We start from the raw sequence: 27,279 nt of genomic DNA, 5'->3' as shown, positions 1-27,279 counted from the left end.
ATAAAGATTTTTTTCTTTTGGGGGGAGGGGGGGGGGCATATTTTACATTAACTAATTCACTGCTATTGACTGCTACAAAGGTCCAAAATTCATTTGAACTATTTCTATTAGTTTAATATTTTTTTCTACTTTTGTTAACAATAGTATGAAAACCCCCCCCAAAAAATTGAAATGAAATTGACTATGTATAGTTAGGCTTTATTTGAAATTTGTAATTAATCGTGAGTTAACTAGTGAAGTCATGCGAATAATTACGATTAAAAACTTTAATCGCCTGATGAATTATTCATATTCTTTTTTATTCATTCACTGCCATTGATGGCTATAAACGTAAAAAATTCATTTGAACTATTTCTATTAGTTTAAAATGTTTTCCCACTTTTGTTAAGAGTATGAAAACCTAGAATTTTTTATTGTACATTTAGAACAGATGTAAAATTTTTGATTAATCGTGAGTTAACTAGTGAAGTCATGCAATTAATTACAATAAAAAAAATTATCTCTTGCCTTTAATTTTTAATAATCTTCTTTTTTATGAATTTATGGCAGTAAATTAGTTAACAGTGCCCACAAAATTTAGTTTAAGTTAACAAATTGTTGAGTACATTATTTTTATTTTTTTACATTTGTGTTTACTAACAAAATACAACCGTTTATAACAAATTCAGGGGAAAATAAATCAATTTCACTCAACAATTATTAAAGTATTACTGTGTAAAATGCATTTTCCATAAAAAAAAATGTTTACGTTTTTAATAACTTAGTCATCGAGGACATAACATTTGCCTTCAAATAATACCAAGCTTTTACAAGTAACACAAAAAATTGAGCGATTTCCAATTGACTACAAACCACACAAGCCTTTCTCTCCATTGTGAACTACATTTAAATAAATAAAAAAAATCTTAGAAATATTTTCAGAATCATGACCACAATCATGTCCGCAAATATGTTGCTCGGTTTGTGTTGCGGGGAGCCCCTCAAGTCCCATAATGCATTGTTGTTTTTATCATGCGTGTACGCAAGCTAATAACTAAGCCGCATTCGATTAAAATAGTAATAATGTTTAAGGCCTTTAGGGGCAGTGTAGTCTTGAGAGCGTGCGAACAATAAATATAGAACGTAATTGAAACTGGTAAATCTTATAAGGTCAACCATTACAAGGCTTTAGTGCTTAATAGACTTAAATCGAGCCGACTAAATCAGGCGATTAATTTTCATATATTGTAGATGCTGGTGCGGGGCGGAAGGTTTTTGTCTGCATCGGATTCGGAGAAACCGGTCATGCCGAGGCCCCTCGAGTGAATACCAACAATGCAACTATGATGCGCCATTTTCCAGGACGTTTCATTAGCGAGTGGCCAAAGGTTCTACATATGTATTTGGTTTCATAGCGCAGTTTGTTCTTTTAATTGCCAGGTCATTGGAATCATCTTAATTCCCCGTTGCAACTGCAAAGTCATGTGCAATGTCTCCGCACACGCACACGCGCACGCACACGCACACACACTACAAACTAAGTGGGAATGTGTAAGTGTTCTTTCACAGACAGAGATTAGCTATTGACCCATTTGGGTAATAAAATAAAGTCATAACATGTAGAGAACACTTGTTTTTTTAGAGAATACCTTCAAGCAATATTGCAAAAAAATAAAAAATAAAGTGTGACAGTTTGATTGGATGGATGGATGAGTGAATCGGTACATTAGTGGATGCGCATGGATTGATACGGGGATGTTAGATGGTCTAAACGAAAGCATTGATTGAATGAATGAATGAACGAAAGCATTGAATGAATGAATGAAGCATGCAAAAAGTGCATGGACAGAAAGATGGACAAATAGGTATGGATTGATCTGAAAATGAACACATGAATGTGCATGGATGAATGGATGAAATCATGAATGGATACATGAAAGTGTAAGGATAGTTCATGAATGCATGGATGGGTAAATGGATGGATGAAGCTACAAAAAGGTGAACGATTAGTTGGTAGTAGAAAGCAGGCGTGGATGGATGGATACATGAATGGATGGATGGATGAATGGTGGAATAGGTGTTTACTATTACTATATTACACAGTTGAAGAAATGAATGAGTTAATATGTGATTAGCAGAAGGCACACGCGGATGAATGGATGAGTGCATGGATGAATGGATACATTTAATCATGGACGCCTATGACGCAGACTTGGATGGATGGATGAATGGGCGATGCGGGTTTTGATGGATGAATGAATCAATCAATGTTTTGATGGGCGGTCCGGTGGTTGGATGGATGATAGGTGGAATGAATTGGTAAGTTAGTAAAAGGTACACATGGGTGGATGGATGAGTGCACGGATGGATGGATTAATTAATTAATGTAATCATTAATACCCATGATGCGGACTAATGATGGATGTGTGGATGGATAGTGAAAAGAATACATGGATGGGTGGACATTTTGATGAATGAATGAATGAGTGAGTGAATGAATTAAATAATCGGTGATGTATGGTTAGGTGATAGGTGGGATGAATAGGCAGTTGTTAGACAGCACGCATCGTGGACGATGGATGGATGATTAATAGAACGCGTGAAAGGATGCCCGAATGGATGGATGTTGTCTGTGGCCATAAAGTCTAATTGGATTAAGTTCTATTGCCTGTTCATCTTTACTAATATAATGACCTCATTAAAGGTTAGCTGTGTCACTCCGCGTGTGTGTCACATCTCCATGATGTCACACGGACATAAATCATCCACTAAAACTGCGTGCGCTTCCTCAGGTAAAAGGTGAACACTTTAGCGTAACACACGAAAGCGGAATACCGGGACGCGTTGACTCCGTGTTAAATATCACGCCGTAGTCGTGTTTTTCGTACTTTGTCGCCGTTAAAGAGGCTCGCTGTGACATGTTGATAAATGTGAAGCGAGACCGCGGCGGCGGGACGAGGGAGCGCGAGCGAGCCCACGGAGCTCGCGAGAGGGATATTTCCCTTCCTCGCGGACGGAAAACAAGCCGGGGAGGGGCGCTGTGTGGAGCTTAGAGCCAATCATGGGGCGAGGTGGGTTTCGGGTTTGGAGTCTTAGCCAATGAACGCTGGGATGAGGGGTCCCCATCCCACGTGGGCTCTGATTTGCCAAAGGACAATATCGGGCTTTGGACCAATCGCGGACGAGCAAGGTGTTAATCTTGGCGCCCATTGGCTGCGTGTTTGTCACGGTCTCTCTCACTCATCACGTTTAGCCGGTTGATATTAACTCTTTCCTGTCACCCAGGAAGGAACAGCTCTGCCCATAAAACACAAGCCCGCACTGTAATAGCCAAATGTGAATTAATGAATGATCCAGAGGCGGTTTGTTTTTAGAAACTCAATGTATCAGTTCATCCGGACTGTTCCAAAAGCCTAGTTTGGGAAGGCGCGAGAACCGTTGGACAACCAGGACCTTCGCCTAATCATAATCAAATTAGCATGCGAGAGAAGCAGTGAGATTAAAAGCACATGAGAAATGCAAGCGTAGCAGCAGCGAAGAAGCCATAACGTTCAATTCACACATATTTTCGTGCTCCTGTTGTGCAACCGCGATAGCCTTGTTTTAATTGCGCTGATGTTTCAGGTTTGATTTGCTCTTGTGAGACCCCACCCTCCATTAAAAGCCAAGCATTAAAAGCAGCCGTTTAAAAGGGGGCTTCTTCCCTTCTCAGGGCTGTGCAGTCACACAGGCACCAACAGTAACGAAACAAGCATCAATCTTCCCTGGGTTTTTTTTTCCACCTCCAAGAGATTGTACAGTACAGTAGTGACCCCCGCACAACTGCTACAATTCAAGGCTGATACCGCCTCTTAGCGGTGGCTGTGGGTACTGCGAGTGCGAGAACTCCAAGACGGCAGTTTGAACTTGCCCGAATTTGGGCAATGGGAGGTCACTTTTGCGGCTCCATTTTGTCCCAGTTGTACAACGCAAGGCCAATAAAGACATGTTGGTCATTTTTGGGGATTAATGATAATTTATTTACAACATATACAGTGAACTGTTGACTATTTTCAGTTAGCTATTCACAAATTCACTGATTAGGGGAAACCTATTCAACTGGGAAATTTATTTTTGTGCTCTGTCTATAATCTAAGATGCCACAAGATGGCGCCAAGGCCCTGGCTAGTAACAAAGTAGTAAGTAGTGGCGACAACTACAAAGTATGTTACACATTACTTTCATAAAAATGTCAAAATATATGCTTAGTAATGAGTAATTCTTTTTTTTTAATCTCTGTTGTCTAAGATTTTGATATCAATAAAGCATTTAGTAATGATGCTAATTTTGTGCCTGTGTCTGGAAATACAAATATTGAACATCATTTCTATTGTCTGTTTTTGCGAAATTTGCTCGAGGGCGCAAAAACCTTCACCCGTTACCTCTTGCGCTGTCGCTCTTCAATGCAATAAATAGAAAGAAAGAAAAAGAAGAAACAAACAAACAAGCAGCTGATCTTTCAGTGTTCAGGAGTGTGGGGGCACGGGGTGCCTGTAGAAATATAACGGGACGCTGCGGGGGTGCGAGCCAGCCTCCCCGCAGTCCCAAGTAATATCAGAATAGAAGTTAATAGGGGAGAAAAGGGCCTGTAGGCTGTTAACTCCCAAAACGGTCATTTTGAATTCTTCCTCCCGGTCACTCCCACTTCTCCCTCATCCCGTCTTCCCGTGCAATTTCATGCCATCATTCCACCATTCACCTTTCAGATTTTCTCCCCTCGTTCGCTCCCCCCTCTCTTCTTTCTTCCCCTCTTCCCTGCCTCCCCCCCACTCCCTGCTCCGTGTCTCCTTGGAGGAGGTGTAATGATAGCTATTTGAGTGTCATCAGAGGGCCGACGTAATGGCCTCTAAAGCACCATCACACGGTTGCCACAGTGAACCTGGCACGGCCCGCCCCGCACAATACGAGGGGGAAGAGAGGAGGGGGACGACAAAAAAAAAAAAAAAAAAAACACAAAAAAAACATCTGGCTGGCTATCGCCAGGCGTCCGTGTGCCGACAGCGGCGGGCTCGCCGGCACATCAGCAGACGATGACGCGGCCCCCGGGGGCCACGCGGCCTGAACTAATGGTGCGTGAGATAGAACACACATGAGAGGGAATTACAGTGGAAGCAATAATAGTAACAGTAATGAAAATAATGGCGCTGATGACAATAACGCTGTATGACTTTTTTTGATTTGCGAGCTGTGTTTTTGTCACCTCAACCACACACGACACGAGTGTGAATGTCTGCATTTAATGAAAAGGGCATTCAAAGCATTCAAATGTGTGATGTGTTTCCTAATTAATTGCGGTTGCCATGCAGATCAGTTTATCACAGAGGAGCAGAATCCTGTGGACTTGAGGTTAGCATGTCTGCCTCGCTGTTTTGAGATTTGGGGTTTGAATCTTGGCTAAGGTCCAATACTTTACATTTCCGTCTTTAATCTGAACCACTGAGCAGTATTCCTATAATACAGTATTTGTAATTGATTACAATTACAATAATTACATTAATTAATTTAGAAGAAAACAATCTTAAAATTGGTTGATTAGTTCACTTTCTTTCTATTTATTTATGTCATTAAATTAATAATACAATAAAAATATTGGTAAAATAAACAATATTTTTAAATAAATAATTGCCAAATTATTTTTAATTAAATTAGTTATAACTATATGAAAAAGTTACAAATTATTATAATAAAATATTTTACATATTTTCTGCTATGCATATGGGAGGTTTTCTTATTTACGCCAGATATAACGTCTACACACCACTGTTTAACTTATTCACTCCCAGCTATTTTCACTAAAGCAATCCCCTTCACTCCCGACTGTTTTACTGGATTTTGACTGATTTAGCAACGCCCACAGAATATTGTGTTCTATTGCTATAAAAACATGGAACCTACCAAAAGAAATATTAGAGTCTGTTCTTTCATCAGGAAAAAAATGTATATTTCTATTTGTTCCTGTTTTGCAGAAATTGGCATTAGAATATAGCTAAGTTTCATCATTATTTACAAATCTATTTAGAACTGAGTAAATGAGCTATTTTTTCGAACATGGCCCTGGTTGATCTCTTTTGCTCTGCCTCAACGTGCTGGCCATTTGTGTAATAACTACCGTTATTTGCAGTTGACAGGCTGCATCAAAGCATTCTGTATGCTCTAGCATAAAAAAAACATAAAAAACGTATAAATACATCTTTGTGACATGTTAAACATTAAAAATAAAACATCTTTTGACGTTTTTGGGAGCAAATGAGTCAAATGCCAGGCTTTTGTGATGCAAACCAAAGTCTCCCAAAACGTGTGTGGGAAAATGTGTTAAGGCCGCCAAGTTTGAACTTTTTGGGTAACAACAACACTCATCACCAAAACAACATCATACCTACAGTTCAGCATGGTGGCAGCATCATGCTTTTGGTGCTGTTTTTCTTTAGTTGGACCCGGTGCCTTGGACATGGCGGAGGAACAGTTCCACGTCCCACGTTAGCACGCAACCTTTGAGCTCCTGCAAGAAAAAGTCAGGGAAATCCTACTAGAACAACTTTATTTGGGGTTAATCAGTGGCACTTAAGATGGTGACAGGTGTGCGCCAACTCCCAATCAGCGTGAGTTTGAATGGGGTTCGGGAATTTTGAAGAGGGTGCACACTTTTGCCACCACTTTATGTCAGTTGTTCATGTTTACTTTCCGTCTTAAGATGTATATGTGATAGGTGATATTATGTAACGACTTAATCTTGGTCTAACTTTATTCTATCACAAAACCTGGCATTTGAATAGGGGGTGTGTAGACTTTTTATATCCACTGTAACTATGCAATCTCGCAATGACAATATAAATGTAATTGTCTTGACAGGTGCTGCTTTGGAGGCAAGGGCATATTCTATATGAAAGAGTTAGTTATATACGTATATATTAGGAGACAAGGGCATATACATATAAATTAGTAACATAAGCGTCATTTCTTACATTCTGCACAATGAGTCGAGGTTCACATCCAGGTCACGAGGAGCAAATCTTAGATGACCGTTTACTGAGCTCATATGCATGTTTCTAAGGTTCGTGTGAATGTGCGTTGACAAACAGCAGGGTGGGGGGGGGGGGGGGGGCAGTGCCGGTAGATTAGCCAGGTTGAGATGATTGGGTTGAGGAGTAGAAGGAATCGGGAATTCTGTTTACCTGGCGAAGAAGTCTAACAATCGGCTGATTGGTGAGGCTGATTACTCGGCCTGGGGTGTGTGTGGGGGGGGGGGGGGGTACATACACAAAAGCCAGTCTGCCCCTTGGTCCTATTAGAGCTGACCTGAAGAGTGTGCAATCAGAGAAGGTGTGTAACTAAACCCTCTGTGTTAGAGGGTAAGGGGAGCTCTAGGAAAGCAGGCACAAGGAGTGCTCTGGTTACTATCAGCCTGTGCATGTGTTTCTTCTACTTACCTGTCTTTATGCGCCAGGGAGCAAAGAACAGAGCAAAGTTGAGAAAAAGAGCAGAAGAGTCAGAGAAAAGCAAGATTATGTCAGCTGGGGAAGGTGACAGGAAGGCTTAAGGCGAGCGTCCTTTTGTGACGGACACCTTATGTTCAGGGAACGGAGTCCTCGGATGGCTGAGGATGTTCTTCGGCACCGGTCGAACTTAAGGAATCTGGATTTCGAGGAAGGTAGAGGAGCAAGGTCAGAGGGCGCAGGAACAAGAAACCGCACTGTCAGAAAAAGAAAATGAGCAGGAGAAGACTGGAAAAATGGGGAGACCAAGCGAATGAACCCTCGGGGTGAAGAAGTCAAGAAGGTGATCCGGGGCCGGACGAGAACACGGCGGCGTTCCACAGGCGAGAGGGGGGAGGGCGCTGCTGAAGACGAAGAGATAAGCGGTCGAGAGCAAAATTAGTCTACGCGGCACGAGAGACTGACGACAGGCTCTCGATCGAGGAGGTCGACTGAAGCCTTCGTCGCGTCCGACCTGATTAGGCGAGTCGAGGCTGGGAGGGAACGACGGGACGAGGAGACGTCAAAAAAAAAAAACAGAAGAAGGCAGGAATTACAACAGGTCACTTGGCGAAAGAAGCCTCTTAAATCTGGGAGCTGGAATTAGAGCTGCAGAAACAGCAGAGGGGAAGCCACAAAACCACAGTAAGTAAATTAGGAGGCTGTGGCTGGAAAACTGTATCGTGAAAGCAATGGGTGGGGGCAGGAATTTGGCGGTCTCCAGAGAGCTTTATACGCTGTACCTTAATGAATTGATTTCCTGTCTTAGCGATGTTTGCATTTCATCACTCCCCATGACATCACCTCCATTCCTTTTTTCTGCCCCTGTTGATTTAGCAGAGTGCTACAAAGAAAGGAATAAATCTAAATTAACTGCTAATTCTCCCGCAACAGCATGAGTCATTGGTAATTTTGTCAAATCTAGGAAATCTACCTTGTCAGCGCTGCAATTAACTGTAACAACTTCCATTAATTTATGAAAATGGAACTTTATTTTTCTTTCTCACTATGGACTGAAACAATTATTTTAAGTTCGACAACTGCATCAAACCGAAATGTGTCATGCAGTTAGGGCGCTTACTCCACCAACTCGACTCTAGAGCGCTTTAAAACAACCACCACTGTTTTCTTAAGAAGGAACCCAGGGGCAGCAGATACAATGAAAACAGCAGAAGACCCAGAATTGAACCCTGTGGAACACCATACGTTCATAGTCATCCCACCACTTCCTTGTTTTGCTCGACAAAGTATGAAGGGATTACAATAATAAAGAAATCACATGACTTAACATCACAAGTGGACCCTCCGCCGAACCCCTGAGATTGACTCTCTGAACCCTCCAGCTTCGATCGAACCCAAGAGGTAGAGGGTCTCTCTGTCTGTAAAAGAAGGTCAACCTCCAAGACACGGACAACTGCTAACAACTTTGTGGGAATTTAGGATATGAACTACAACCGAGATTGTTGTCCATGCCCCTTTTTCACAGGTCCAACATCTGACCTTACAAATCTTGCGGGTTTTTTCTACAGGTCAAAATGCCGTCCAACGGGAATCACTCTCTGACGCTTCAGTTTGGTCTGATCAACCACGAAGGTCGCTACCTCACTGCTGAGACATTTGGCTTCAAGGTTTGAAAAAAATCTTACGCAACCTGTTCAGTCTTACGTGTGGGTTATATGCATTTGAAAAAGTATTAAAGTGCTTCGGTTTTTGCAGCGTGGAAAAACTATGTGGATCCCAAGGCCAGAGTTGTCCAAACATTTTGGCACAATAACACCAAGATCCAATGCCACAAACGGCCCACAGACTGGATTTTGGACATGTTTGCCTTTGACCATTGACTTCTCCAACATGTAATCTGAGTCAGGAGCTAGCCAACCTGGAGTCCAATCAATTACTAGTGTCGGACCCAAACCAGGCGACGCAGCCAAATGCGAATGAATTAAACCATCCTGAAAAAATTAGTTGCAGACGCTTTTGTCGCAGACCAAGCAATTAAGGACCGCATTCAGTATCTATGAAAAAGTCAAACAAAATATATCTACTGTATTGGTCGAAAACTGTCGGTTTCAGTGATGCCTAACACGAAGCCGTCTTTGTGTATCAGGTCAATGCATCAGCTCCAAGCATGAAGAAGAAGCAGATCTGGACCTTAGAGCAGGACTCCCAGGACACCCGGGTGGTCTACCTGCGCAGCCACCTCGGACGCTACCTGGCCTCCGACAAGGACGGCAAGGTGACCTGCGAAGCAGACGGCCGCCACTCGGACTGCCGCTTCCTCATCGCGGCCCAGTCGGACGGCCGCTGGGCTCTCCAATCCGAGCGGCACCTCCGCTTCTTCGGCGGCTCCAGGGACTACCTGTCCTGCTTTGCCCAGGGTATCGCCGACGCCGAGCTGTGGGCGGTGCACCTGGCCCTGCACCCGCAGGCCAGCCTGCTGTCGGTGGCCCGCAAGCGCTACGCCCACCTCTCGGTGGAGGACGGCGAGATCTGCGTGGATATGAACGTTGCCTGGGGCGTGGCTGCGATCCTTACTCTCGTGTACCAGAGCGGGAAGTACTGCCTGAAGACCTGCGACAGTCGCTTCCTCAGCAATGACGGGAAGCTGGTGACGCAAAGCGGCAGGACCACAACGTACACGCTGGAGCTCAAGTGCGGGAAGTTGGCTTTCAAAGATTGCGAGGGGAAGTACTTGTCTCCTGTGGGCCCCAATGGTACCTTGAGGTCCGGCCGCTGTTCGAAACCGGGTAAGGACGAACTGTTTGACCTGGAGGAGAGCCACCCGCAGGTGGTTCTGATGGCAGCCAATGGGAAATACGTTTCTATGAGGCAAGGTAGGTCAAACGCAACACAATTCGATCCAAATTCCAGAAACATGCATGGTCGGTACATTGATTGAAGAATATACATTTCCCGTAGGTGTGAATAAGTGTCGCTGACCTGGGTGGACACAGGTTCTCGCGCAAAGTCATCTGAACTCCAACTGTATTTAAAAAAAAAAATAATCAACTTGAGTGGGCGGCCATTTTGACATTATACCGCCCTCTGCTGTCGACTGAAAATGACATCACAGTGCCGAAGGGCTCGGGTAATGACTGTCACAGCTCACCTGTTTTTTCTGGGTTTGATCATGTGACATTGGCAAAGTGAGCCCCTTAGGCACATGTGATGTCATTTTCTGATTCAATTCATATTCCACAAACACAATATTAATCAGAATGCCACGTTTTAGGCTAGTGGGGGCACATAGAAAATGATCTATTTAACAATATGTTTATGCTAGTCCAATAAGATTTGTCTTAGTCATATGCAAACATCCTTCAAGAAAGATATTTTTCATATTATAGTACAGCTACTGGCGCCCTCCAAAAATGTCTATATTCATAGTTTTAGCTGTAAATACAGCACAAAATACTATCCTAAAACTGTTTAATATGATTTCATACTTATCTTAACAACATTGCCCTAATGATTTAGAAAATGTGCACTTGTGGTAAAAGGCTCTCCATACCAACCCAGGCTAAACTTAGCTCCGCCCCCGACATACAAAGCTTGTTTCTCAGTCGAGATATATCACTTAAACATACTAGTTTCCTATTTAGACAATGCTTTGGCTTCATTTGCGTGACATTTTAGAAAATACATCTACTCTGGAATTCTTTTCAGAGATTAACAAAGGGTAGGTTAAAAAAAAAATGACCAAGTGAATTTGCGAATTGTGATCTGCAAATGTGTGCGAAATTACCGTAAAACTTGAATGAACGAAAGCCTGACAGTTTCACATGAATGGGATGTGAATTTGTATTGTTCCAAGATGTGAAAGCACAGCATTGTTTTCCAAATCTTTTACCACATAATCAATCATAAATGTACGTTTTTTTTAAAAAAAACAAAAAAATCGATTGCTTTTCCTGTCCTGGCTTTGCTGGCTAATGCCGTTAACACTCTTTGCCCCCCCGCCGGGCTTACTGAAACAGCTGCTTGTAACCTATATTGCGCGTCGCAGAATTGTGTTGATATTGCATTATGTATTTATGCTTTGGTCTTGTCACGGGGCAGTTGAAGTGGGTTATTTGATCAGCGCGCGGACATGGCAGCGCGCCGCAACGTTGATGGATTACAGCTGCTCCACATCAGCTTCAAAGTCCATTCTTGACCGAAACAAGGCCGCGGTTTCTTTGATGCGTTTGCAAAACTTCAAATATTGCAATCGCGGGGGGGTCAGTTGACATCCAAGTCGAAGTGCGCTACAAGTGGTTGCTAAGTGTTCCGTCGCTGACGGTTGAAAGGCGCGCGCTGGTCTGATTGGGGACGGATTAGCATACTGTCAGCGTGCTCAACCGCTGGCTGCGTATTCTTGTCTGCGGGCTCGCGTTACTTGCCGAAACCCAATCTGGGACCCGGCTCATTGTTCCTGGTTAGCAGTGGGGAGCTGCCGACAGAAAGCAAATGACTGCGAGCGCGTTCAATTGATTGGTTGAAGGGAAGGACTGTGAACGCCGAGAGAGCACGGCGCAGCTCCCCGCGCGTTAATACGTGTACATTTCCATCCTTGCATCATGCCTAAAGTACATTCTCCTCTCTTACTCCATCTGCTTGTTTCGCACAAACAAAAAAGCTTCATCTTTCACGATCACACACGCCCACACACACTAACATAATGTCTCCGTGTGGCGAGTGGGGAGGTGAAGTGTGTTGAATTATTGATGAAGTTAGTCCCCAGTTCCTGGAAGGTAAAGAGAGAGTCTGCTTTCAGAAACACAAGCTCCCCCCCCCCCCCCCCCCCCGGCCAAAAGCTTCGTTCCCTCTTGAGTCACCTAATCTAACCTAACCCACTGACCGTTGACTTTGTAATGAAAATGCTGCGGAAAATCAAGGAAACGCTCAAGAAGTAAATATGGGGCGGACGGCTGACTCCATTTTGAGTATTTACTGAAATTAAATTTTTATTGCATTGATTTTGTATTTATTCATCTTTTATTTTATTTTAATTTATTCATTTGATCAATGAATTTATTGCAGATAATACAATTTTATAACAATAAAAAGAGAAAAGTGTATTAATTCACAAAATAACAAATACTGATAATAAATATATAAAAATATGTATACTGTCTGAAAAAAAAAATCCTTTTACATTGTTTTTACCTCATCTACACGAATGCCCACCCAACCTTTAAAAATCAAATGTGACCCTGGAGCGCACGTTTTCCCCACCCTGCATCGCAAACAAATACTTGCCCATAGCGGTATTCATTTACCAATACAGTCAAGTGGAACACAGCCCATTCCGCAACGCCGGCCGCATAGGAAATAAAGGAAATGGAAATGCAGTTAAAATACAGGGCCGACTGTCGTGAAACCTTAACTGTAGGCACTGCATATAAAAAGTCTACACACCCCTGTTTAAATGCCAGGCTTTTGTAGCATAACAAAAACCTCAATAAAATAGCACAAAAAAAGCCTACTAGAACATCTGAGTTTAATTGGGGTTAATTAAAGGCGCTATATATCAGTGTTTCCCACACCATATTAATACTTGGGTGGGCTACCCAAGTAAACTCGCTGCCACCCAAGAAGTTTTCAAGAAAATCTATTAAAAATGTATTTAAAAAGAAAAAAAGAATGTGACGCGACCGGATATACCGCATGCAACGTTAGTTCGCCGTCACTCACTTGTGGATCCTAAGCTAGAGACGTAGTAACAGGACTGAGAAACCCCCCCGCGCCAGAGTCCACCCACCCAAGTAGATTTCAAATCTGTGGGAAACACTATATATGGTGGCAGGTGTGTCCTTACTCCTATTTAACATGAGTTTGAATGTGATTGGTTAATTCTGAAGAGTTACATGTCAGAGTTACATGAGGGTGTGCACACTTTTGCAAATAGTTATTTCAGTCATTTTTACTCAAACTTTTGACAATATTTTATTTATTTTTTAAATTATTTGAGTTATACGGCCCAAAGAACTCAGGGGTTTGGGTGACTTGGGTGCCAATTGAACAATGAATTGTTGAGTTAGCAGAGTAAAGCAGGCAAGTATACCTTTACTGCGATGACGAAAGGAGCTGGAAGTGAAAGAGAAAGCGGACAAGAAAGTAGACGACGTGTTGTGGGGGATTCTCGAAGGACTTGAGAACCGCAGTCACCTGACCTCACTTTGTGCTCCTTCTTGCTAATGGACTAAAAGCAAGTGCAGTTATATAAGAGGCTTGGATGTTATTAAGGTAGATCTTGTAGATAATGATAATGCAAACCGTATATTGTTATTTATTCATTCACGCTAATGGTGACGCGTGTGAAAGATTATTATTGCATCCAAACATTCATTTTCTACTACTTGTTTGTTTGTGCGGGTGACCATGCTCGGAACTCAAATCATCTTTCTCTGTTGAAGTGGATGGAAATACTGTATTATTAATATTGTAAATTGTAATGTCTGTTCATTGTTTTTTGAGGGAGGGGCATGTTGAGTAGGGACGACGTCCGTTAGAGTGGGCCCAAAAAAAGAAAGTAAAAATGAAAGGAGCAAGACAAAATGCAGCAGAGAAGAATAACAGATTGGGAGAAAGAAGAGAAAACGAGTCAGGGGGATAGTGGCATCAGCTTGCCATTAATAATAGATGCCAGAGCCATCCATGGCTGATGGATTAGTTGGGCCTGCTCCACTTTCAGACTGCAGGTAGGACAACGGCGGAAAGTGGAGCCGGTTCTGGGGTCGCATCCAAAACCGAGGCCAATGCAAAGATTCCATCTGAGTTACGAGAGTGTAAACAACCAAACCGAGCTTACCTACTTGAACCCTGATCACGGCTGACGGCGATGACGAGGCCTTCATTCTGTATGCTTGGCCAGGCCTTGTGACGGCCATCAGGAGAGGTATTGATATCTTCAGATTGGTTCCTTAGATTTCAGTGTATCCAATCTCTTTCTTCGCCGTTCTCCGTTTCCTCCTCCCGTCCTTCGCCCGTCGACGGCGTAGCGGCTGTGAGGTCCAGCTGAGCCCTGACGGAGGATCATTTCTGGGTTGAATTAGTGTGAAATGGGACACACGGAATAGGCAGACAAAGCATGACATTGACTCAGGATGAAAGAATCTATACGAGAAGAGTCCTCTCCTCAGGAATGTCCGCTTCAAACGCACTTCATATCAACGATGAGTCACGGCTGCGCGAGACCCCCGCTGACGCCTGATTTATCGTGAATTAATAAGATGTGCATTAACGTGTCCAGGTTGCTCAGCGAGCATGACATCTTTGTTACGTGTCGTCACACTCTCGCTTTTCTCGCTTCCACATGCAATTGAAGTCAAGAAGCCGCTGGAAAAAATCAGAAAACAAATACAATCTTCCAAAAGGGGGAAGGCTTACGTTAGATTATTCAATATTTGCATCCATATAGCCTTTGTAGACTGCGTGATGGTGGCTATAAAATACAGTAACTTTATATACACGTATTTTACATCATAGGTTAATTAGGTACCTTTTGGGTGAGCTATAAGTTGTTCTGCCTGTCAAATAGTGGTGGTTTCTGGAATTTGCATATGTTGCGACCTCAAAATAATTAGGGTCTCTAAGTGCTATGCAAAATGATTTTGACAATAAAAAGGTTTGGCCAATAATAACAAATAATAACATTAGAAATGTCATTTGATGGACAAAAGCTTTCATTTACTATGCAGGTACGGTTCCACACAACAGCCACCAGGGGGCACCGAACAACAAACCACGAAAGTGGTAACCACCATACATGACAAAGTTACGGTGCAAAATTTATTCTAACAGCTAATGAAAATAAATAACAAGATGGGTGAAAACACGACACAAATACTACTTTCAGAAAGAATTTACAAACAATAAACCCCTAATTATTCAAAACGATTCACAAAAAGGCACCTCGGCTCCTTCAAACTACATAAGGCTTGGATTAAACAGTTTCATATTGAAGTTTTCAAATCGAAATGAGCATTTTGCACCTCTTCACTACACAATGAATAGCAAAAGTGAGAACCACGAATTTAAACAGCGGAAACAGTCAGAAAAAGCTTCGCTATATTCGGCAGGTCGAGGCGAGATTGGTGCTAAACCACAGCAGCTAGCTGTTAGCTGCAGCTAGCAAAAAGCTTCTGCTAGCCAATACTGTGGCCAAATACTTTGCGGTTTCGCTCTTAAGTCACAACGATAACAATAATAAGCTACACTTTTTACAACTGTTGTTCTCACAAAGGGATTGCGAGTAGTAGTTAACAGAGGGAAAGACAGAGAAGCCATGCTAAATGCTAAGCTAACCTAATGCTATGGTGAAAACCAGAAATTAAGTTACGGTGCACGCCAGCCAGGAGGAGTGGCCTAGAAGAATACAAGTATATTAAAATATCTGTTTAATATCACTTCAAAATAAAGTGAGAAAAGATAAGCAGTCATAGTGTGTTGTATATTTTTAATAGACTCATTTTTTTTTTTATTGTGGTACATCATTATCATGATATAAAATGTCCAATATTGGTATAGACCCCCCCCCCCCCAAAAAAAAATAATATCGCCCAAATCTATCATGTATTGCATACTTAATATATGTTATATGAATGATGTCACACATTATTTTTTGCAGAAAAAGAAAATCACTCGAAAATATTGATTGCATGTTTTAGTTAAAAAATGTGCAAGGCCAACATTTGTCAAATAGCGACCCTTATTTTTGTCCTTATATCAAATCTCTTCTCTGAATACATGCAATACATTTATACATAATATAACCTTTCAGACTTCCGAAAAGCCCTTTTCCCCTTTCCTAAAATAGCTTATTAACGTAAAAGCACTTTCATTTTTTTTTAGCTTGTTCTGCCTACATTTGATCATTCGCTTCTTGAGACTTGAGTGGCGTTGCCAATTATCTGCACATCCTGCAAAGTGTGGAACCTATAAATCCTCCGCTCTTCCTGTTTTTTTTTTTTTTTTTGCTTTTATTGAAGGGATTGAGGGGCAGCACTCGAAAGCTGATTATATCCGAACCCAGCTGTGAAAGAGGGCAGATAGGCGGGCCCCAAAGGTGGAGTTACGGGGGCGAAGGTGGGGGGTTCGAGGGGGTCAGGGGTGATGAGAAAGAGAAGATTATTAGAGAAGGATGACCAGAAAGAAGCGAGAGATAAGCGGGCCGTTGTTAAGGGATTAAGAATATTCATTGGGGATATTGTGTTATGCATCTAATTAAAGGTTTAGGCCTGCACAATCTGTCTGTCGAGTGCAGAAAAAGCTCTGATAGGATCGTAGTGTTTCCAAGTCAGTGGTTTTCAAACTACTGCAGAGCGAAACGTTTTTGTCATTGCAACTGTAATGTACTTCATTACTCCCCACCATTTAGTATTGTTTCTCCAATGGAACATTGCTCTTCCTGTCCCAGGAGTAAGCCTCGCCGCCAACCAGGAAGATGAGACGGACACGGAGACGTTTCAGATGGAGATGGACAAGGAGAGCAGGAAGTGTACTTTCCGCACCAGTCAAGGGAACTACTGGGCTCTGGTGGCCCACGGAGGCATCCAGAGTACGGCCACACAAGTGTGAGTGATGCTCTCATTCTGACCCGACCTGTTTAAATGTCAAGACTACACCTTTTTTTATTAAACTTTCAGCTTTAGCATTGGGCTTGCGATATGTGCGTACGGGAATACAGTCAGCCAATGGGAAAAGACTTACGTTTTGCATTTTTGGGCCAAATTGCAGTTCAGCAAACAGCATGTTTGCAATGGAGTGGCTTGATCACAAGATGGCGTTAAAAGCAAACAATGGGAAATATATCTGCACCAAGAAGAATGGACAGTTACTGGCTGTCAGTGATTCCATAGGTGAGACTTTATTTTTTTTATTTAAATTTTTTTTTTACTTCTTATTGCAGGGGTTTCCAAACCTTTTCTTCAGACATACAGAAAAGTATAATAAGGATGTAGAAAATAATAAAATTTTGGGGTTGGTCAGCAGTCGTGTGGCCCACTAAAAAAAGATCCGTCCCTGTCTTATGTTGATTTCCAAAATGAGAACCAAAACAAGAGAAATCTATAGTAAGCTGACATTTTGTCAGATCATTAATTGGACCTGGACGAGAGCATAAAATGGAGACCATTTTTTGCTTATTAGCTTTACTCACCTTAATTAAGAAAATGTGTACTCTTTTAGTTAGTAATTAGTCGTCAGTTTCTTTTTGTCTTTGCGTGTCGTTAGCATAACAAACCCCCCAAACTTTTGACACTAACACTTTTTCCACGCCCCTTTTTGAAAGAGAGAACTAGAGAAAGAAAAAGTGAAAAGTAGAAAAAAGAGAGAAAGAGAGAGAGAGAGAGAGAGAGAGAGAGAGAGAGAGAGAGAGAGAGAAAGAAAGAAAGAAATTAAGAAAGAAATGCGGGCCGTGCCAACTTTTATTTTGAGTATATGTCATGGGCCGCAAAAAAATGGAAGGCAGGCTGCAAATGGCCCCCAGTCATAGTTTGGACACCCTGTCTTATTCCCTATGAAATTCAGCCCCTTTTGTAAAGTCGCTGTCATCTTTTGTCAGGGGAGGACGAGCAGCTCAGTCTGAAACTGATCAACCGGCCCATGTTGATCCTACGCGGCGAGAACGGTTTCATCTGCCACCACAAAAACTCCAACACTCTGGATGCCAGCAGATCCGTTTACGACATTTTCAGCCTGCAATTCAGCAGCGGCGCCTACCATATTAAAGGTCAGCACAAAAAAAGACCGACTCAGCAGAAAATTTCGTCGCGAAGAACTTAAGTGACAGACGTCTGAACTCCCTGCTTGCCAGCCAATCACGTTCCCCCCCCCAGTGTGATGCGTTGCATTTACCCCGCAGGTGCGAACGGCCGCTTCTGGTACGTCAACGGCGCCGGGCTGGTGTGCTCGGACGGCGAAGTCCCCGAGGATTTCAGCGTGGAGCTCCTGGAGCGAGGCCGCCTGGCCATCCGCAGCAGGAACGGCCGCTATCTGCGCGGAGACCAGGGAGGCACGCTGAAAGCGGACGGACTCGGCCTCAGCAGCTCGGCCTTGTGGGAGTATTAATTAGAGGGCCGAAACGTACCTGTGACCTCGCTGTCGGTTCTGTTGTCATGGAGACGGCAGGCAGTGTCTAGAAATGGAAGTTTGAAGTGCAGGATGGATTTTTGCAAAGAGGCCCTTATGCTTTTTATTCCAATTAATTCAAATGGTTGCCTCACATCATGACGAACCCTTTAGATTGTTTTTAAAGGCGGGACCGATACAGTAATCTATTTCCCCTCATGGTTTCTCCTTCAAGGAAACAAAGTGGTGCTTTCGTGCGGCGTGTAATGACGCTCGCCACTCATGGGGGTCATTTGAGAAAGACGCAGGCACTGTTGAGGGAGGATGGAGGTCACCTTTTAGACACGGTTCCTCATTACAACTGTCCCACAGAGTTTATTAGCAGATGAGGTCAGGTTTCGGGAAACTGTAGATTCTACTGCACTGTACTGTAACTAACACGCTACATGCGAGCAATATAGAGTAATTGCAGCCCTCCCTGTTGTGGTTTAGGCAACTCCAACCAGTGTTACCATTACCAATGTCAAAGTGTTACCTTGTGCAATAATCATTTCTGAGGGGAAATTATGCATTTTGCCTCAATAATGCTTATTTTTCCCTTTTAGAAGTCAGACAATAATGCAGCTTTTCTTCTTTTCTTTTTTTATTTCAAATTTATATGAAATCACACTTTGGATTTTTTTTCTTCTTTCGTTTTTTTTTTAACAGATTACATTACAATTTGTGTGACTGAAATGTACCACAAACATCAGCAGGAAGTGGTCCATCATAAGTCATTAGTTTTTTTTTTTTTAAGTTTTTTTTTTTTTTTTTTAACGCATGAACGCAAGGTTATTATAGTTAACAAAAACTAACCAAACTACGATACCCAAAATTGGAGGTTAGAAAATGATTAACAAAATTAAAAATATATATTTTAATAAAACAGGAACTAACTAAAACTGCATCTTGCGTTTATAAAATTCACTATAATTCTAGCGAAAATGTCATCTGTTTTCTGGATGATATCAATCATTAGCCTTCAGGGTTCATTTTAAATGTATAGATTTCAATATTATTGTATGTTTGATCTTTTGTTTAACCTTAATCTTGCACTCGACAAATACTACACAGAAAATAAAATAAAACTAATACTAAAAAACTAAACCAAAACTAAGAATTTTAAAAATAGATAAAATACAAAAAATATCCAAATAAATAAATACAACTAGTACGAATAAAACTAACTCAAATAATAAAAGTTTAAATAAAATACAAACTAACTAAATAATGAAAACTCCCAAACGATTATAACCCTTATACAGACAAAACTTATACATTAAAAAAATGTATGTACTGTACAGGTAAAAACAAATCAACACTGTAATCTCTTCAGTCAGATTTGTAAAAGTTCCTACTAATTAAAAAAAAAAAAAACATGTCATCCTTTTTCAAATGAACTTTAGCATTTCTTCAAAAACAAGAATTTCCGTTCAGTTTTCCACAGCCCGCATTGTTGCCACTTGACGAGACGAGAAAACCAGTTTTACAGTAATATGCTGCCCCCTATTGGAATATCGAAGTTTGGCCCACCAGTGCACTTTGTGTGTCAGCTGGATTTTTAAAATGTCCAGTCAATTTGTTATTTCAACACTTCTTTTTTTTATTTATTGTGTCATTTGTAGAAACAGCATGCAAGAATTTAGCTGGATTTCTTTATAGAAGTTATTGTACTGTAATCAGAAGAAAAACATACTTTACTGCTGTAAAAAGAATCATGCTCAACTCATTGTTTTGGTGTCCAAAAATATCATTTTCATGTCTTTTTCAAGTCAACGCGAACAAATGTAAAATAAGGTTAGAGTCTCATACAATTTTCTGATAATTCTGTACACACGTAGACTTGCAACACGCTGTAACCTGCACATGTGAAGTTTACCGTAAAATAAAAATGAAACGGTCACTTGCAAATGGATATATCATATCTGCCTCACAGTTTTAAAGTTCTGTGTTCGAACCTCAATTCCATCTATCCTATGAGGAGTTTTTATGGTATGTTGTAAAAATGTGCATGGATACTCTGGATGCTACGTGGCCTGCTATTGGCTAAAAACAAGTCCGGGGTGCTTTCTCGCCCCAAAGCAGCTGGGAGTCCGGGACCCGTGACTTTAAGACAAGTACTAAATAAATGAATGCCGGAACGGGTCAGAGGAATAATCCAGAACAGTTCAATTGTTCCCTTACGCTCTTGTGCATGTATAAAAAGTCAATGTTGGCTCTACTGAGACATCTGTTACATAATAAGCAGAGAATTTTCATTCCCTCTGAGTTCTTCATACACACTGAGAAGACACGACGTCACCTTGCCCGTGGACACGCCCTCGCCAAAGGTGCACGAGATTCGACTTTGCTGGAGCTGCTGCAGCATTTTCTGACGTTGGGATGGACAAGAACAGAGAGTTCGGGAAATGTATTGTAAATCATCATTTTTGGAGCAATTTGACATATAATTGAATGAATTTCTGTCCGATCTAAAAAGTCAAGCAAATAATTTGCAACGCGAGTTTTTGCAGTCGGTCCCAATGAAGTCTTACCTCGGCGCGCTGTAACGCCTCCCTCACTCGTAAACTCTGTATCTTGATTGAGGAAGGAGGCTTTTCCGGCACCTTCTGCAACAAATTCTGCATCAAAGTGCATGAAACAAACAAAATTCGGATTAATATTAATCAATCATTCATCATGTGGACGACAAAGGAAATGCGCCAAATCCTATTTGTCAATTTGCTATTGGATGCCAGGCTCTGTTGTGGGCGTGACCAAAATCCAAAAGAGAATTTGTAACCTGCACTCGCCGCAGGATGGCGTGGTGCATTCCACAAACAGCTGCCAATGACGAGCTCTCAACCTGAACCTCCACCATGTCCTGGGGATCCTCCTGCTTCGTATCGCTGTCCTCCGCTATGTTAGCCTGTACGAAAAAAGCCACGCAGTCACAATTACGGTAGAGCTATTCAATTAATTCTTTGGAATCAAGTATGCATGTGACCTCTTTTGCCGTCAGCTTTACGGTGTACCCGTCCGGAGCTCGAGCATGGACCACCGAGCTGTTGGCGGCCATTTTGTCTCCTTGCATCTTCACGCCTTCGTGGCCTTCACAGAGGAGCCAGTCCAGCAGCGAGACGCACGGGTTCGCGGGCGTCTCTTTCGGGCTTCCGTCCGGAGGTTTCAAAACGTCCCTCAGTAATTGCGACGAGAGCTTCATGCTCGTCGAATGCTGCACGTCAATTGCATCCCCTCCTCTTTCGCCGCAGCGCGATCCCAAAAACGCTCGGATGGCGTCGTCGCCAGGTGGAGATTTTGCATCTGCCGGATCGACCGGCCGCAGGGCGTGCAAGCAATCCACCGTCAGCGTGTTCAACGGCAGACTAACGAGACCACCCTCTGGCAGCGTTGTCGCCGCTTCCTCTCTGAGGAGATCTGACGGCGAGAACATGAGAGAGCAGGAAACGGCGCACGGCAACGACCGGTCTCCTGCAGTAGCTAGCGGCAGGGCGATCTCAAACTTCTCGCCTGGGTGAAGATTCTGGAAAGGGAATGAATAATGTGTCGAGCGGCTTTCCCCTTTGGTGGAGTCGCACAAAGAAGACGCGGTGATGTTTAAAGTCCAGCCTCGCTCCAGAATGTAACAACTTCCGTTATCCAGCACGCATTTCAAATTCAAAGTGTCTTTCTGAAGCAATGTGCTCCAGCTGGTCGCGGCGTGACATCGGATTGGTTTCTCCTGAACGGGTGCGAGCGTCCTGCTGTTTAATAAGATGCTGATGTTGAGCACCTGATTCAGGCGTTTTAGCGTTTGGTTCCTGGATTTGATTGACGCTTTCAGCACCGACGCTCTAAAAGAAAAAGAAGGCCATTTGTTAATGATGCAGTAGATTTGCTTACATAGATTAATGCATTCGATTTTATTTCATTTTTCCAGGTCTCTTGAGTTTTTGCGATTGTTCTTGTTCAAGCTCCACTAAGCAATAAATTCATCGTTCTTACAATGAACAATATCAGTTACCGGGCTTTATGTGTGTTCAAAGTTCCATGATAATTCGCCTTGGCTGAGACTTTAGACCTTCAAAAACAGCATCATTTTTCTTTGCAAACAGCGCATCGCCACGGCAACAGCATACGACGAAATAAAAAGCTTTCAATAACTTTTCTTCTTGAACGTCTTTATAATAAAAATAAAAATACATTATTAGTATTATTGTATAATAATAATAATAAATAATACATTATTAGTATTATAATAAATAATACTAACAATAACAATAATCCCTAAAAATTACAATAGTTGGATGAAAAAATAAATAATAATCTGCATATTTTTGAAGGACTCATATACAATATTGCCAAACTGAACATCAACACAAGGGCTTTCAAATCATGGTGTACCTTTCATACACATTTCCAATAGCTGAGAGGACATCTTTGATGCTGCGGCCAACATGTGAAGAAGGAAGATGGGACAATTTCCCATCTTGCAAGTCAACAGGCAAGCTAATCCTCTGGAGCTGCCCCCTGCTGGACAGTCCCAGCAGCTCAACTTTACCTGGCACACAAACAGTAATATTTTACAGAAACGTCTACGCGCACAAGAAGCATAATATTCATTAAAAAGTTAGGGATATATTTGTTGAATAACATTTACAGGTGAACTTAATTTGACCTTTGATTAGCCGAGTTTTCTTACCTTCAGTGTTCCTTGCATGTTCTGCCAAGGTGACGATTCTACACACATTTAAACTGATGACGTTCTGAGGGGCAGCAGCTCTCTTCGGCGATGCCGCTTCTCCCTTTGCTGCCTCTGATTCTTCAGTGAAGGCCGGTGACAGATCCAGTACCAGCAGGTCTGAACCAGTACTGTAGTAAAGGCGGCGTTGATCGAGGCAAGCACACACCACAGGTCCGGGGGCAGACATCTCGGTAAAAGCAGCCCCGGCGCCTCCTCCTTCGGGTCCTCCTCGCTTGGACGTGACCAACACAACTTTGCCTTGTTCGCCCAGTGCCACCAAACATCGTGCCGGATCCGTTCGGGTCCCGGCAGAGGCACCGACAAAAACAACAGGCTGCTCCAGGCTGTGGAGGACTCTGAGCTGTGATCCTGGAACACGATGTGCGGCAAAACACAGACGGCCGTCCGGCAGACCGCAAAAAACAACCGGCGATTTGGCTAGGGCTGCGTCGATCCCGAATAGGAGTTTGAAGAGGACTGGCTCAAGGTAGACGTGACCACTTGGTAAACTCGACGAGGATTGTGAGTCTGTGGAGTGGACACAAAACAGCACTGGCCTCCTCTCGCTCAAATCATCTGTGCTGTGATGCGCCGAGTCTGATACCAACGGCGCTTTAAATGAACAGAGTGTTTCATAACTACTCAATATTGACTCCTCCGATATTTTATAGTGCGTCAACAGCCAGGACGCTTTTGCCAGCCGAAGGTTCAAGAGCACAGAGTTGACCAAAAGTAGAGCTAATATCCCATCTTCTCTGATAACAAGATGGTTGGAGGATACTTTCACATGAGGCACAGTAGAAGATGCTTCCAAGCTTTGAACCCTGAGGTGAAGAGAGAGCACTTAACATTAGGGCAGTGTTTTTCAACCTTTAATGCACTTTCATGAAGTGGAATTACAAACATTACGTAAAAGTGACATAAAACTGAGCACTATTCCCCTTGTAAAAGGTTTTACAAAGTATTGAACAGCTCCTGGACGTCATTAGCTGCTGAAGCTTTGCTGTGCAAGCACATGATACATATATAAAAAAAAATCGAACCTGGACAGCAAAGATGACAAACAGATGCAGTAAACTCCAGTGCAGCAGGCCACGTAGAGGGTCTGTTTGTCTTCATTCACAACCAGGTCCCTTACAAAACCAGGAAAGATGAGGATGACCTGGAGGAGTTTAATTGTTAGTAGGGCAGGGCGACTAAACAGTTGTATCAATAAATTCAAGTCAAATGCTCAAGATATTTTTAATTGATACATAATTGACTTGATGCTGTGAAATCAATCACTGCCTGGAAAAAAAACTGTAGCAGTGGGGGGAAAAAATTCACTTAAAATTTAAGAACCCCTGCAGTAATAAACCATCACAAACTTGCCTTCAACTCTCTGTTTTGGCAATTGAAGACATAAACCTCGTCGCCTCCAATGCAGAGGAACACATCGGATTCCACTCTCAGGGTGCTTGACGCCGAAGAAAATGCAAACTCTGTCAGCGTCTCAACCGAACATCTTCCTTCCATAACCACAACTCGAGGAGATTAAACATGTGTGGAGTATACGATAATATCCCAAATGTGGGATTAAAAAATAATAATAATTCTTGTTGCTCGTGTCAAAAGTGAACGCAGGATGTTGTCACCGAATGGGAAACTCACTAAGTTCCGCGCGTCGAATTCTGACCAATAGCAATTGAGAACATTCTTCTTCTCGTAGTGTTTAATCGCAATTGGTAAATGGCGTTTAAGTGCCTCACTGCCATCTACTGGATAATTCTTTAACCTTCCGCCAAGGCATATATGTTTACATTTGTAAATTGCCTTAAAATATATATTTATTTACCCCTTAGCTTATAAAAATTAAAATAAAATAAATCTAATCAGACAAATCATTATTTGACTTTACCTTTCCCACTTCAGTATTTGCTTTGTTTGACCCGTTGCCAACTCAACTCAGCTTTATTTATAAAGCATTTTAAAAAGAACCACACCCAAAAAAATAAGCAAAATGCCTCTGATGATTCTATTGCAATGTTTGCAGGTAGAAGTTAATGCTTTATTTTGGTTCAACTAACGCTAACCCTATACAATAAGTAACCGCTAGGTGACGATAATCGTGATACACTTCCGTGTTTGAGCACTTACGAAGAAGAAAGACGTCCAATCAAAACACGCTGTCGAAAGGCGAAGGGAATTTGAAAACCGCGGTGTTGGCGAAACGGTCGTTAACAAAATATCGCAGTTTTATATAAAATGGAGGAGCTGGTTGTCGAAGAAAGCCTTGAACTGTTCATTTACGAGAATAGACTGAAGACGTTTCAGGGTTGGCCGTTCGACGAAGACTGCAAATGCACACCGGAAAACGTATGTTGTCAAACCGTGAGCTAACCATGTTAGCTGTTAAATAGCAACACATTTAAAATCGAAATCGTTCACAATCAGAAGGGTGAAAAAGAGCTAAACCTGTTTTGAATAATGTCGTTATCGTTAGCTTTTTTTCTGTAAGCGCAGGGGCATTTTGATTTGAAGAGTTAAAGACTATATTGCCGCGACCTGAACGTCATCAACTTAAAATGTTGATCATTGTGTTTCCAGATGGCAAAGGCTGGTTTCATCCACACGCCTTCGGATAACAGCCCAGACGTCGCCATGTGTGTATTTTGCCTTAAAGAGTTGGAAGGTTGGGAGCCTGAGGACGACCCAGAGTAAGATGCGCATATTGCTAAGCTGCTCTATGGCCACTTTTGCACGCCTGTGCAGTTTTTGTACTCTTTCTTTCTCTCTTTCAATGTTTATTATTGTGTCTCCCATTTTTGACAGGAAAGAGCACAAATCACATTCACCTTCCTGCCACTTCATTGCCCTGAAGAAAAGGGTAGAAGATCTGACCGTGGAGGAGCTTTTCAAGCTGCAACTGGAGAAGAACATCTGCAAAGCTGTATGCTACTTGTTTAACACTCTTAATGCGATTTTTTTTGTCTTTTACTAAAATGCCTGTGTGTCTAATAGTGTTTTCTTCCACTTGCAGGAAAAAAAATGTAATGAGGTCATCACAAAGTTTCGTGAGGCAGCCAGTGTGAAAAGAGCAGAAATAGTTAAGTCGGCTACAGGTGAAGAGTAGCTATTTGGTTAAACTGGTGTCTTTTTCGTTTTTTTTTACATACATACATTTTGTGCATTAAAATATTTTGTATTGCTTAACCTCTGTGTTTATGCCTGTTTTACTGCAAAGTACGAATGACATTCTGGACTTGTTTCATTGTTGCCACAATGCAGCTGTGCCCCTTATCAATCTATAATATGTCGGTAATGAACATTTTCAGACACGTGGCTGTAAATGCAGTAGTCACCACAATTCTTCTGTTAATGGATTTGCCTTGATGTGATGCTGTTGCCACAACCGCCAAAAGCCACCAATCTCCCCTCCAAAAAAAAAAGCACTATCATTGAAAACGCATGACCATTAAATAAACTTAATACTGGCGTTCAGAGGAAAAATTAAAAAAATGAAATTAATTTGAATGGAAATGTATATAAATAGCACAGTGGTCTTGTAGCTAACAAGTCTGCCTCACAATTTTTTGATTCAGGATTGAAACCTCTCCAGCCTTCCTGTGTGAGGTTTGTATGCACTAAAATGATCATTCATTCCAATTTTATTTTAACCGTATACATAATGACTTTAAAGACAATTAATAGCCGGTTAACAAAATACAATTTAATGTATAGCATATGGAAAATTGTTGATTTTAATATTTTTATTGCATTAAATCAACTAACCAATTATTTAATTTGATTAAAGATAGAAAATCAAGCACGTACACAATGCAATCATGTTTCTATGATCAATTAATAAGATGGTTATTTAATAAAAACCCGAAATTTGTGAGTGTGTAGAATTATACATTTAGCAATTTTTTTGTGTTTTAAATTTTATAATTAATCCATTACTTAATTTGATAACTGAATAACACAGGGCAGTAT

At 41.9% G+C, this 27,279-nt stretch overlaps 3 protein-coding genes and 1 long non-coding RNA gene across 12 annotated transcripts in view; 2 read left to right on the top strand and 2 right to left on the bottom strand.

Moving 5' to 3' along the window:
* The window catches only part of fscn2b (fascin actin-bundling protein 2b, retinal), a 47,759-nt gene extending 27,106 nt beyond the window's left edge, over positions 1-20,653 (top strand). For 7 of the 9 annotated variants that reach the window (XM_086064676.1, XM_086064671.1, XM_086064677.1 and 4 more), the window contains 6 exons: positions 9,020-9,118; positions 9,598-10,324; positions 16,891-17,047; positions 17,211-17,332; positions 18,037-18,204; positions 18,337-20,653. In XM_086064676.1, the coding sequence (XP_085920802.1) occupies positions 9,020-9,118; positions 9,598-10,324; positions 16,891-17,047; positions 17,211-17,332; positions 18,037-18,204; positions 18,337-18,542 (1,479 nt within the window). In that variant the 3' untranslated portion in view covers positions 18,543-20,653. Of the gene's footprint in view, positions 1-7,871; positions 8,136-9,019; positions 9,119-9,597; positions 10,325-16,890; positions 17,048-17,210; positions 17,333-18,036; positions 18,205-18,336 lie in introns of those variants that run through there. The other 2 variants (XM_086064678.1, XM_086064679.1) reach the window with 2 other exon arrangements.
* LOC147156841 (uncharacterized) lies at positions 5,084-15,840 on the bottom strand. The gene is made up of 3 exons (XR_015091733.1): positions 15,780-15,840; positions 14,284-14,496; positions 5,084-6,517 (listed from the first exon to the last, which is right to left on the bottom strand). It is a non-coding gene; the product is annotated as an uncharacterized LOC147156841 (long non-coding RNA).
* On the bottom strand, positions 19,394-24,958 carry faap100 (FA core complex associated protein 100). The gene is made up of 8 exons (XM_086064670.1): positions 24,676-24,958; positions 24,348-24,466; positions 23,263-24,128; positions 22,965-23,121; positions 21,568-22,414; positions 21,364-21,489; positions 21,116-21,202; positions 19,394-20,952 (listed from the first exon to the last, which is right to left on the bottom strand). Exons 1-8 carry the CDS (start codon positions 24,817-24,819, stop codon positions 20,815-20,817), a joined length of 2,484 nt encoding a protein of 827 aa, XP_085920796.1. The 5' UTR covers positions 24,820-24,958; the 3' UTR covers positions 19,394-20,814.
* A 497-nt stretch (positions 24,959-25,455) lies between these two features.
* Positions 25,456-26,496, top strand: birc5a (baculoviral IAP repeat containing 5a). Its single transcript, XM_086064718.1, has 4 exons — positions 25,456-25,659; positions 25,891-26,000; positions 26,116-26,233; positions 26,324-26,496. The coding sequence occupies exons 1-4, from the start codon at positions 25,549-25,551 to the stop codon at positions 26,414-26,416; spliced, it is 432 nt and encodes a 143-aa protein (XP_085920844.1). The 5' UTR covers positions 25,456-25,548; the 3' UTR covers positions 26,417-26,496.
* Positions 26,497-27,279: the final 783 nt, after the last annotated feature.

This window comes from Leptonotus elevatus, chromosome 20 (genome assembly GCF_054856555.1).
Source record: "Leptonotus elevatus isolate MCC_2025b chromosome 20, RoL_Lele_1.0, whole genome shotgun sequence".
NCBI classification, from domain to species: domain Eukaryota; kingdom Metazoa; phylum Chordata; class Actinopteri; order Syngnathiformes; family Syngnathidae; genus Leptonotus; species Leptonotus elevatus.
Note: the sequence above shows the minus strand (reverse complement) of the source record. Positions and strands in the feature narration are given on the sequence as shown.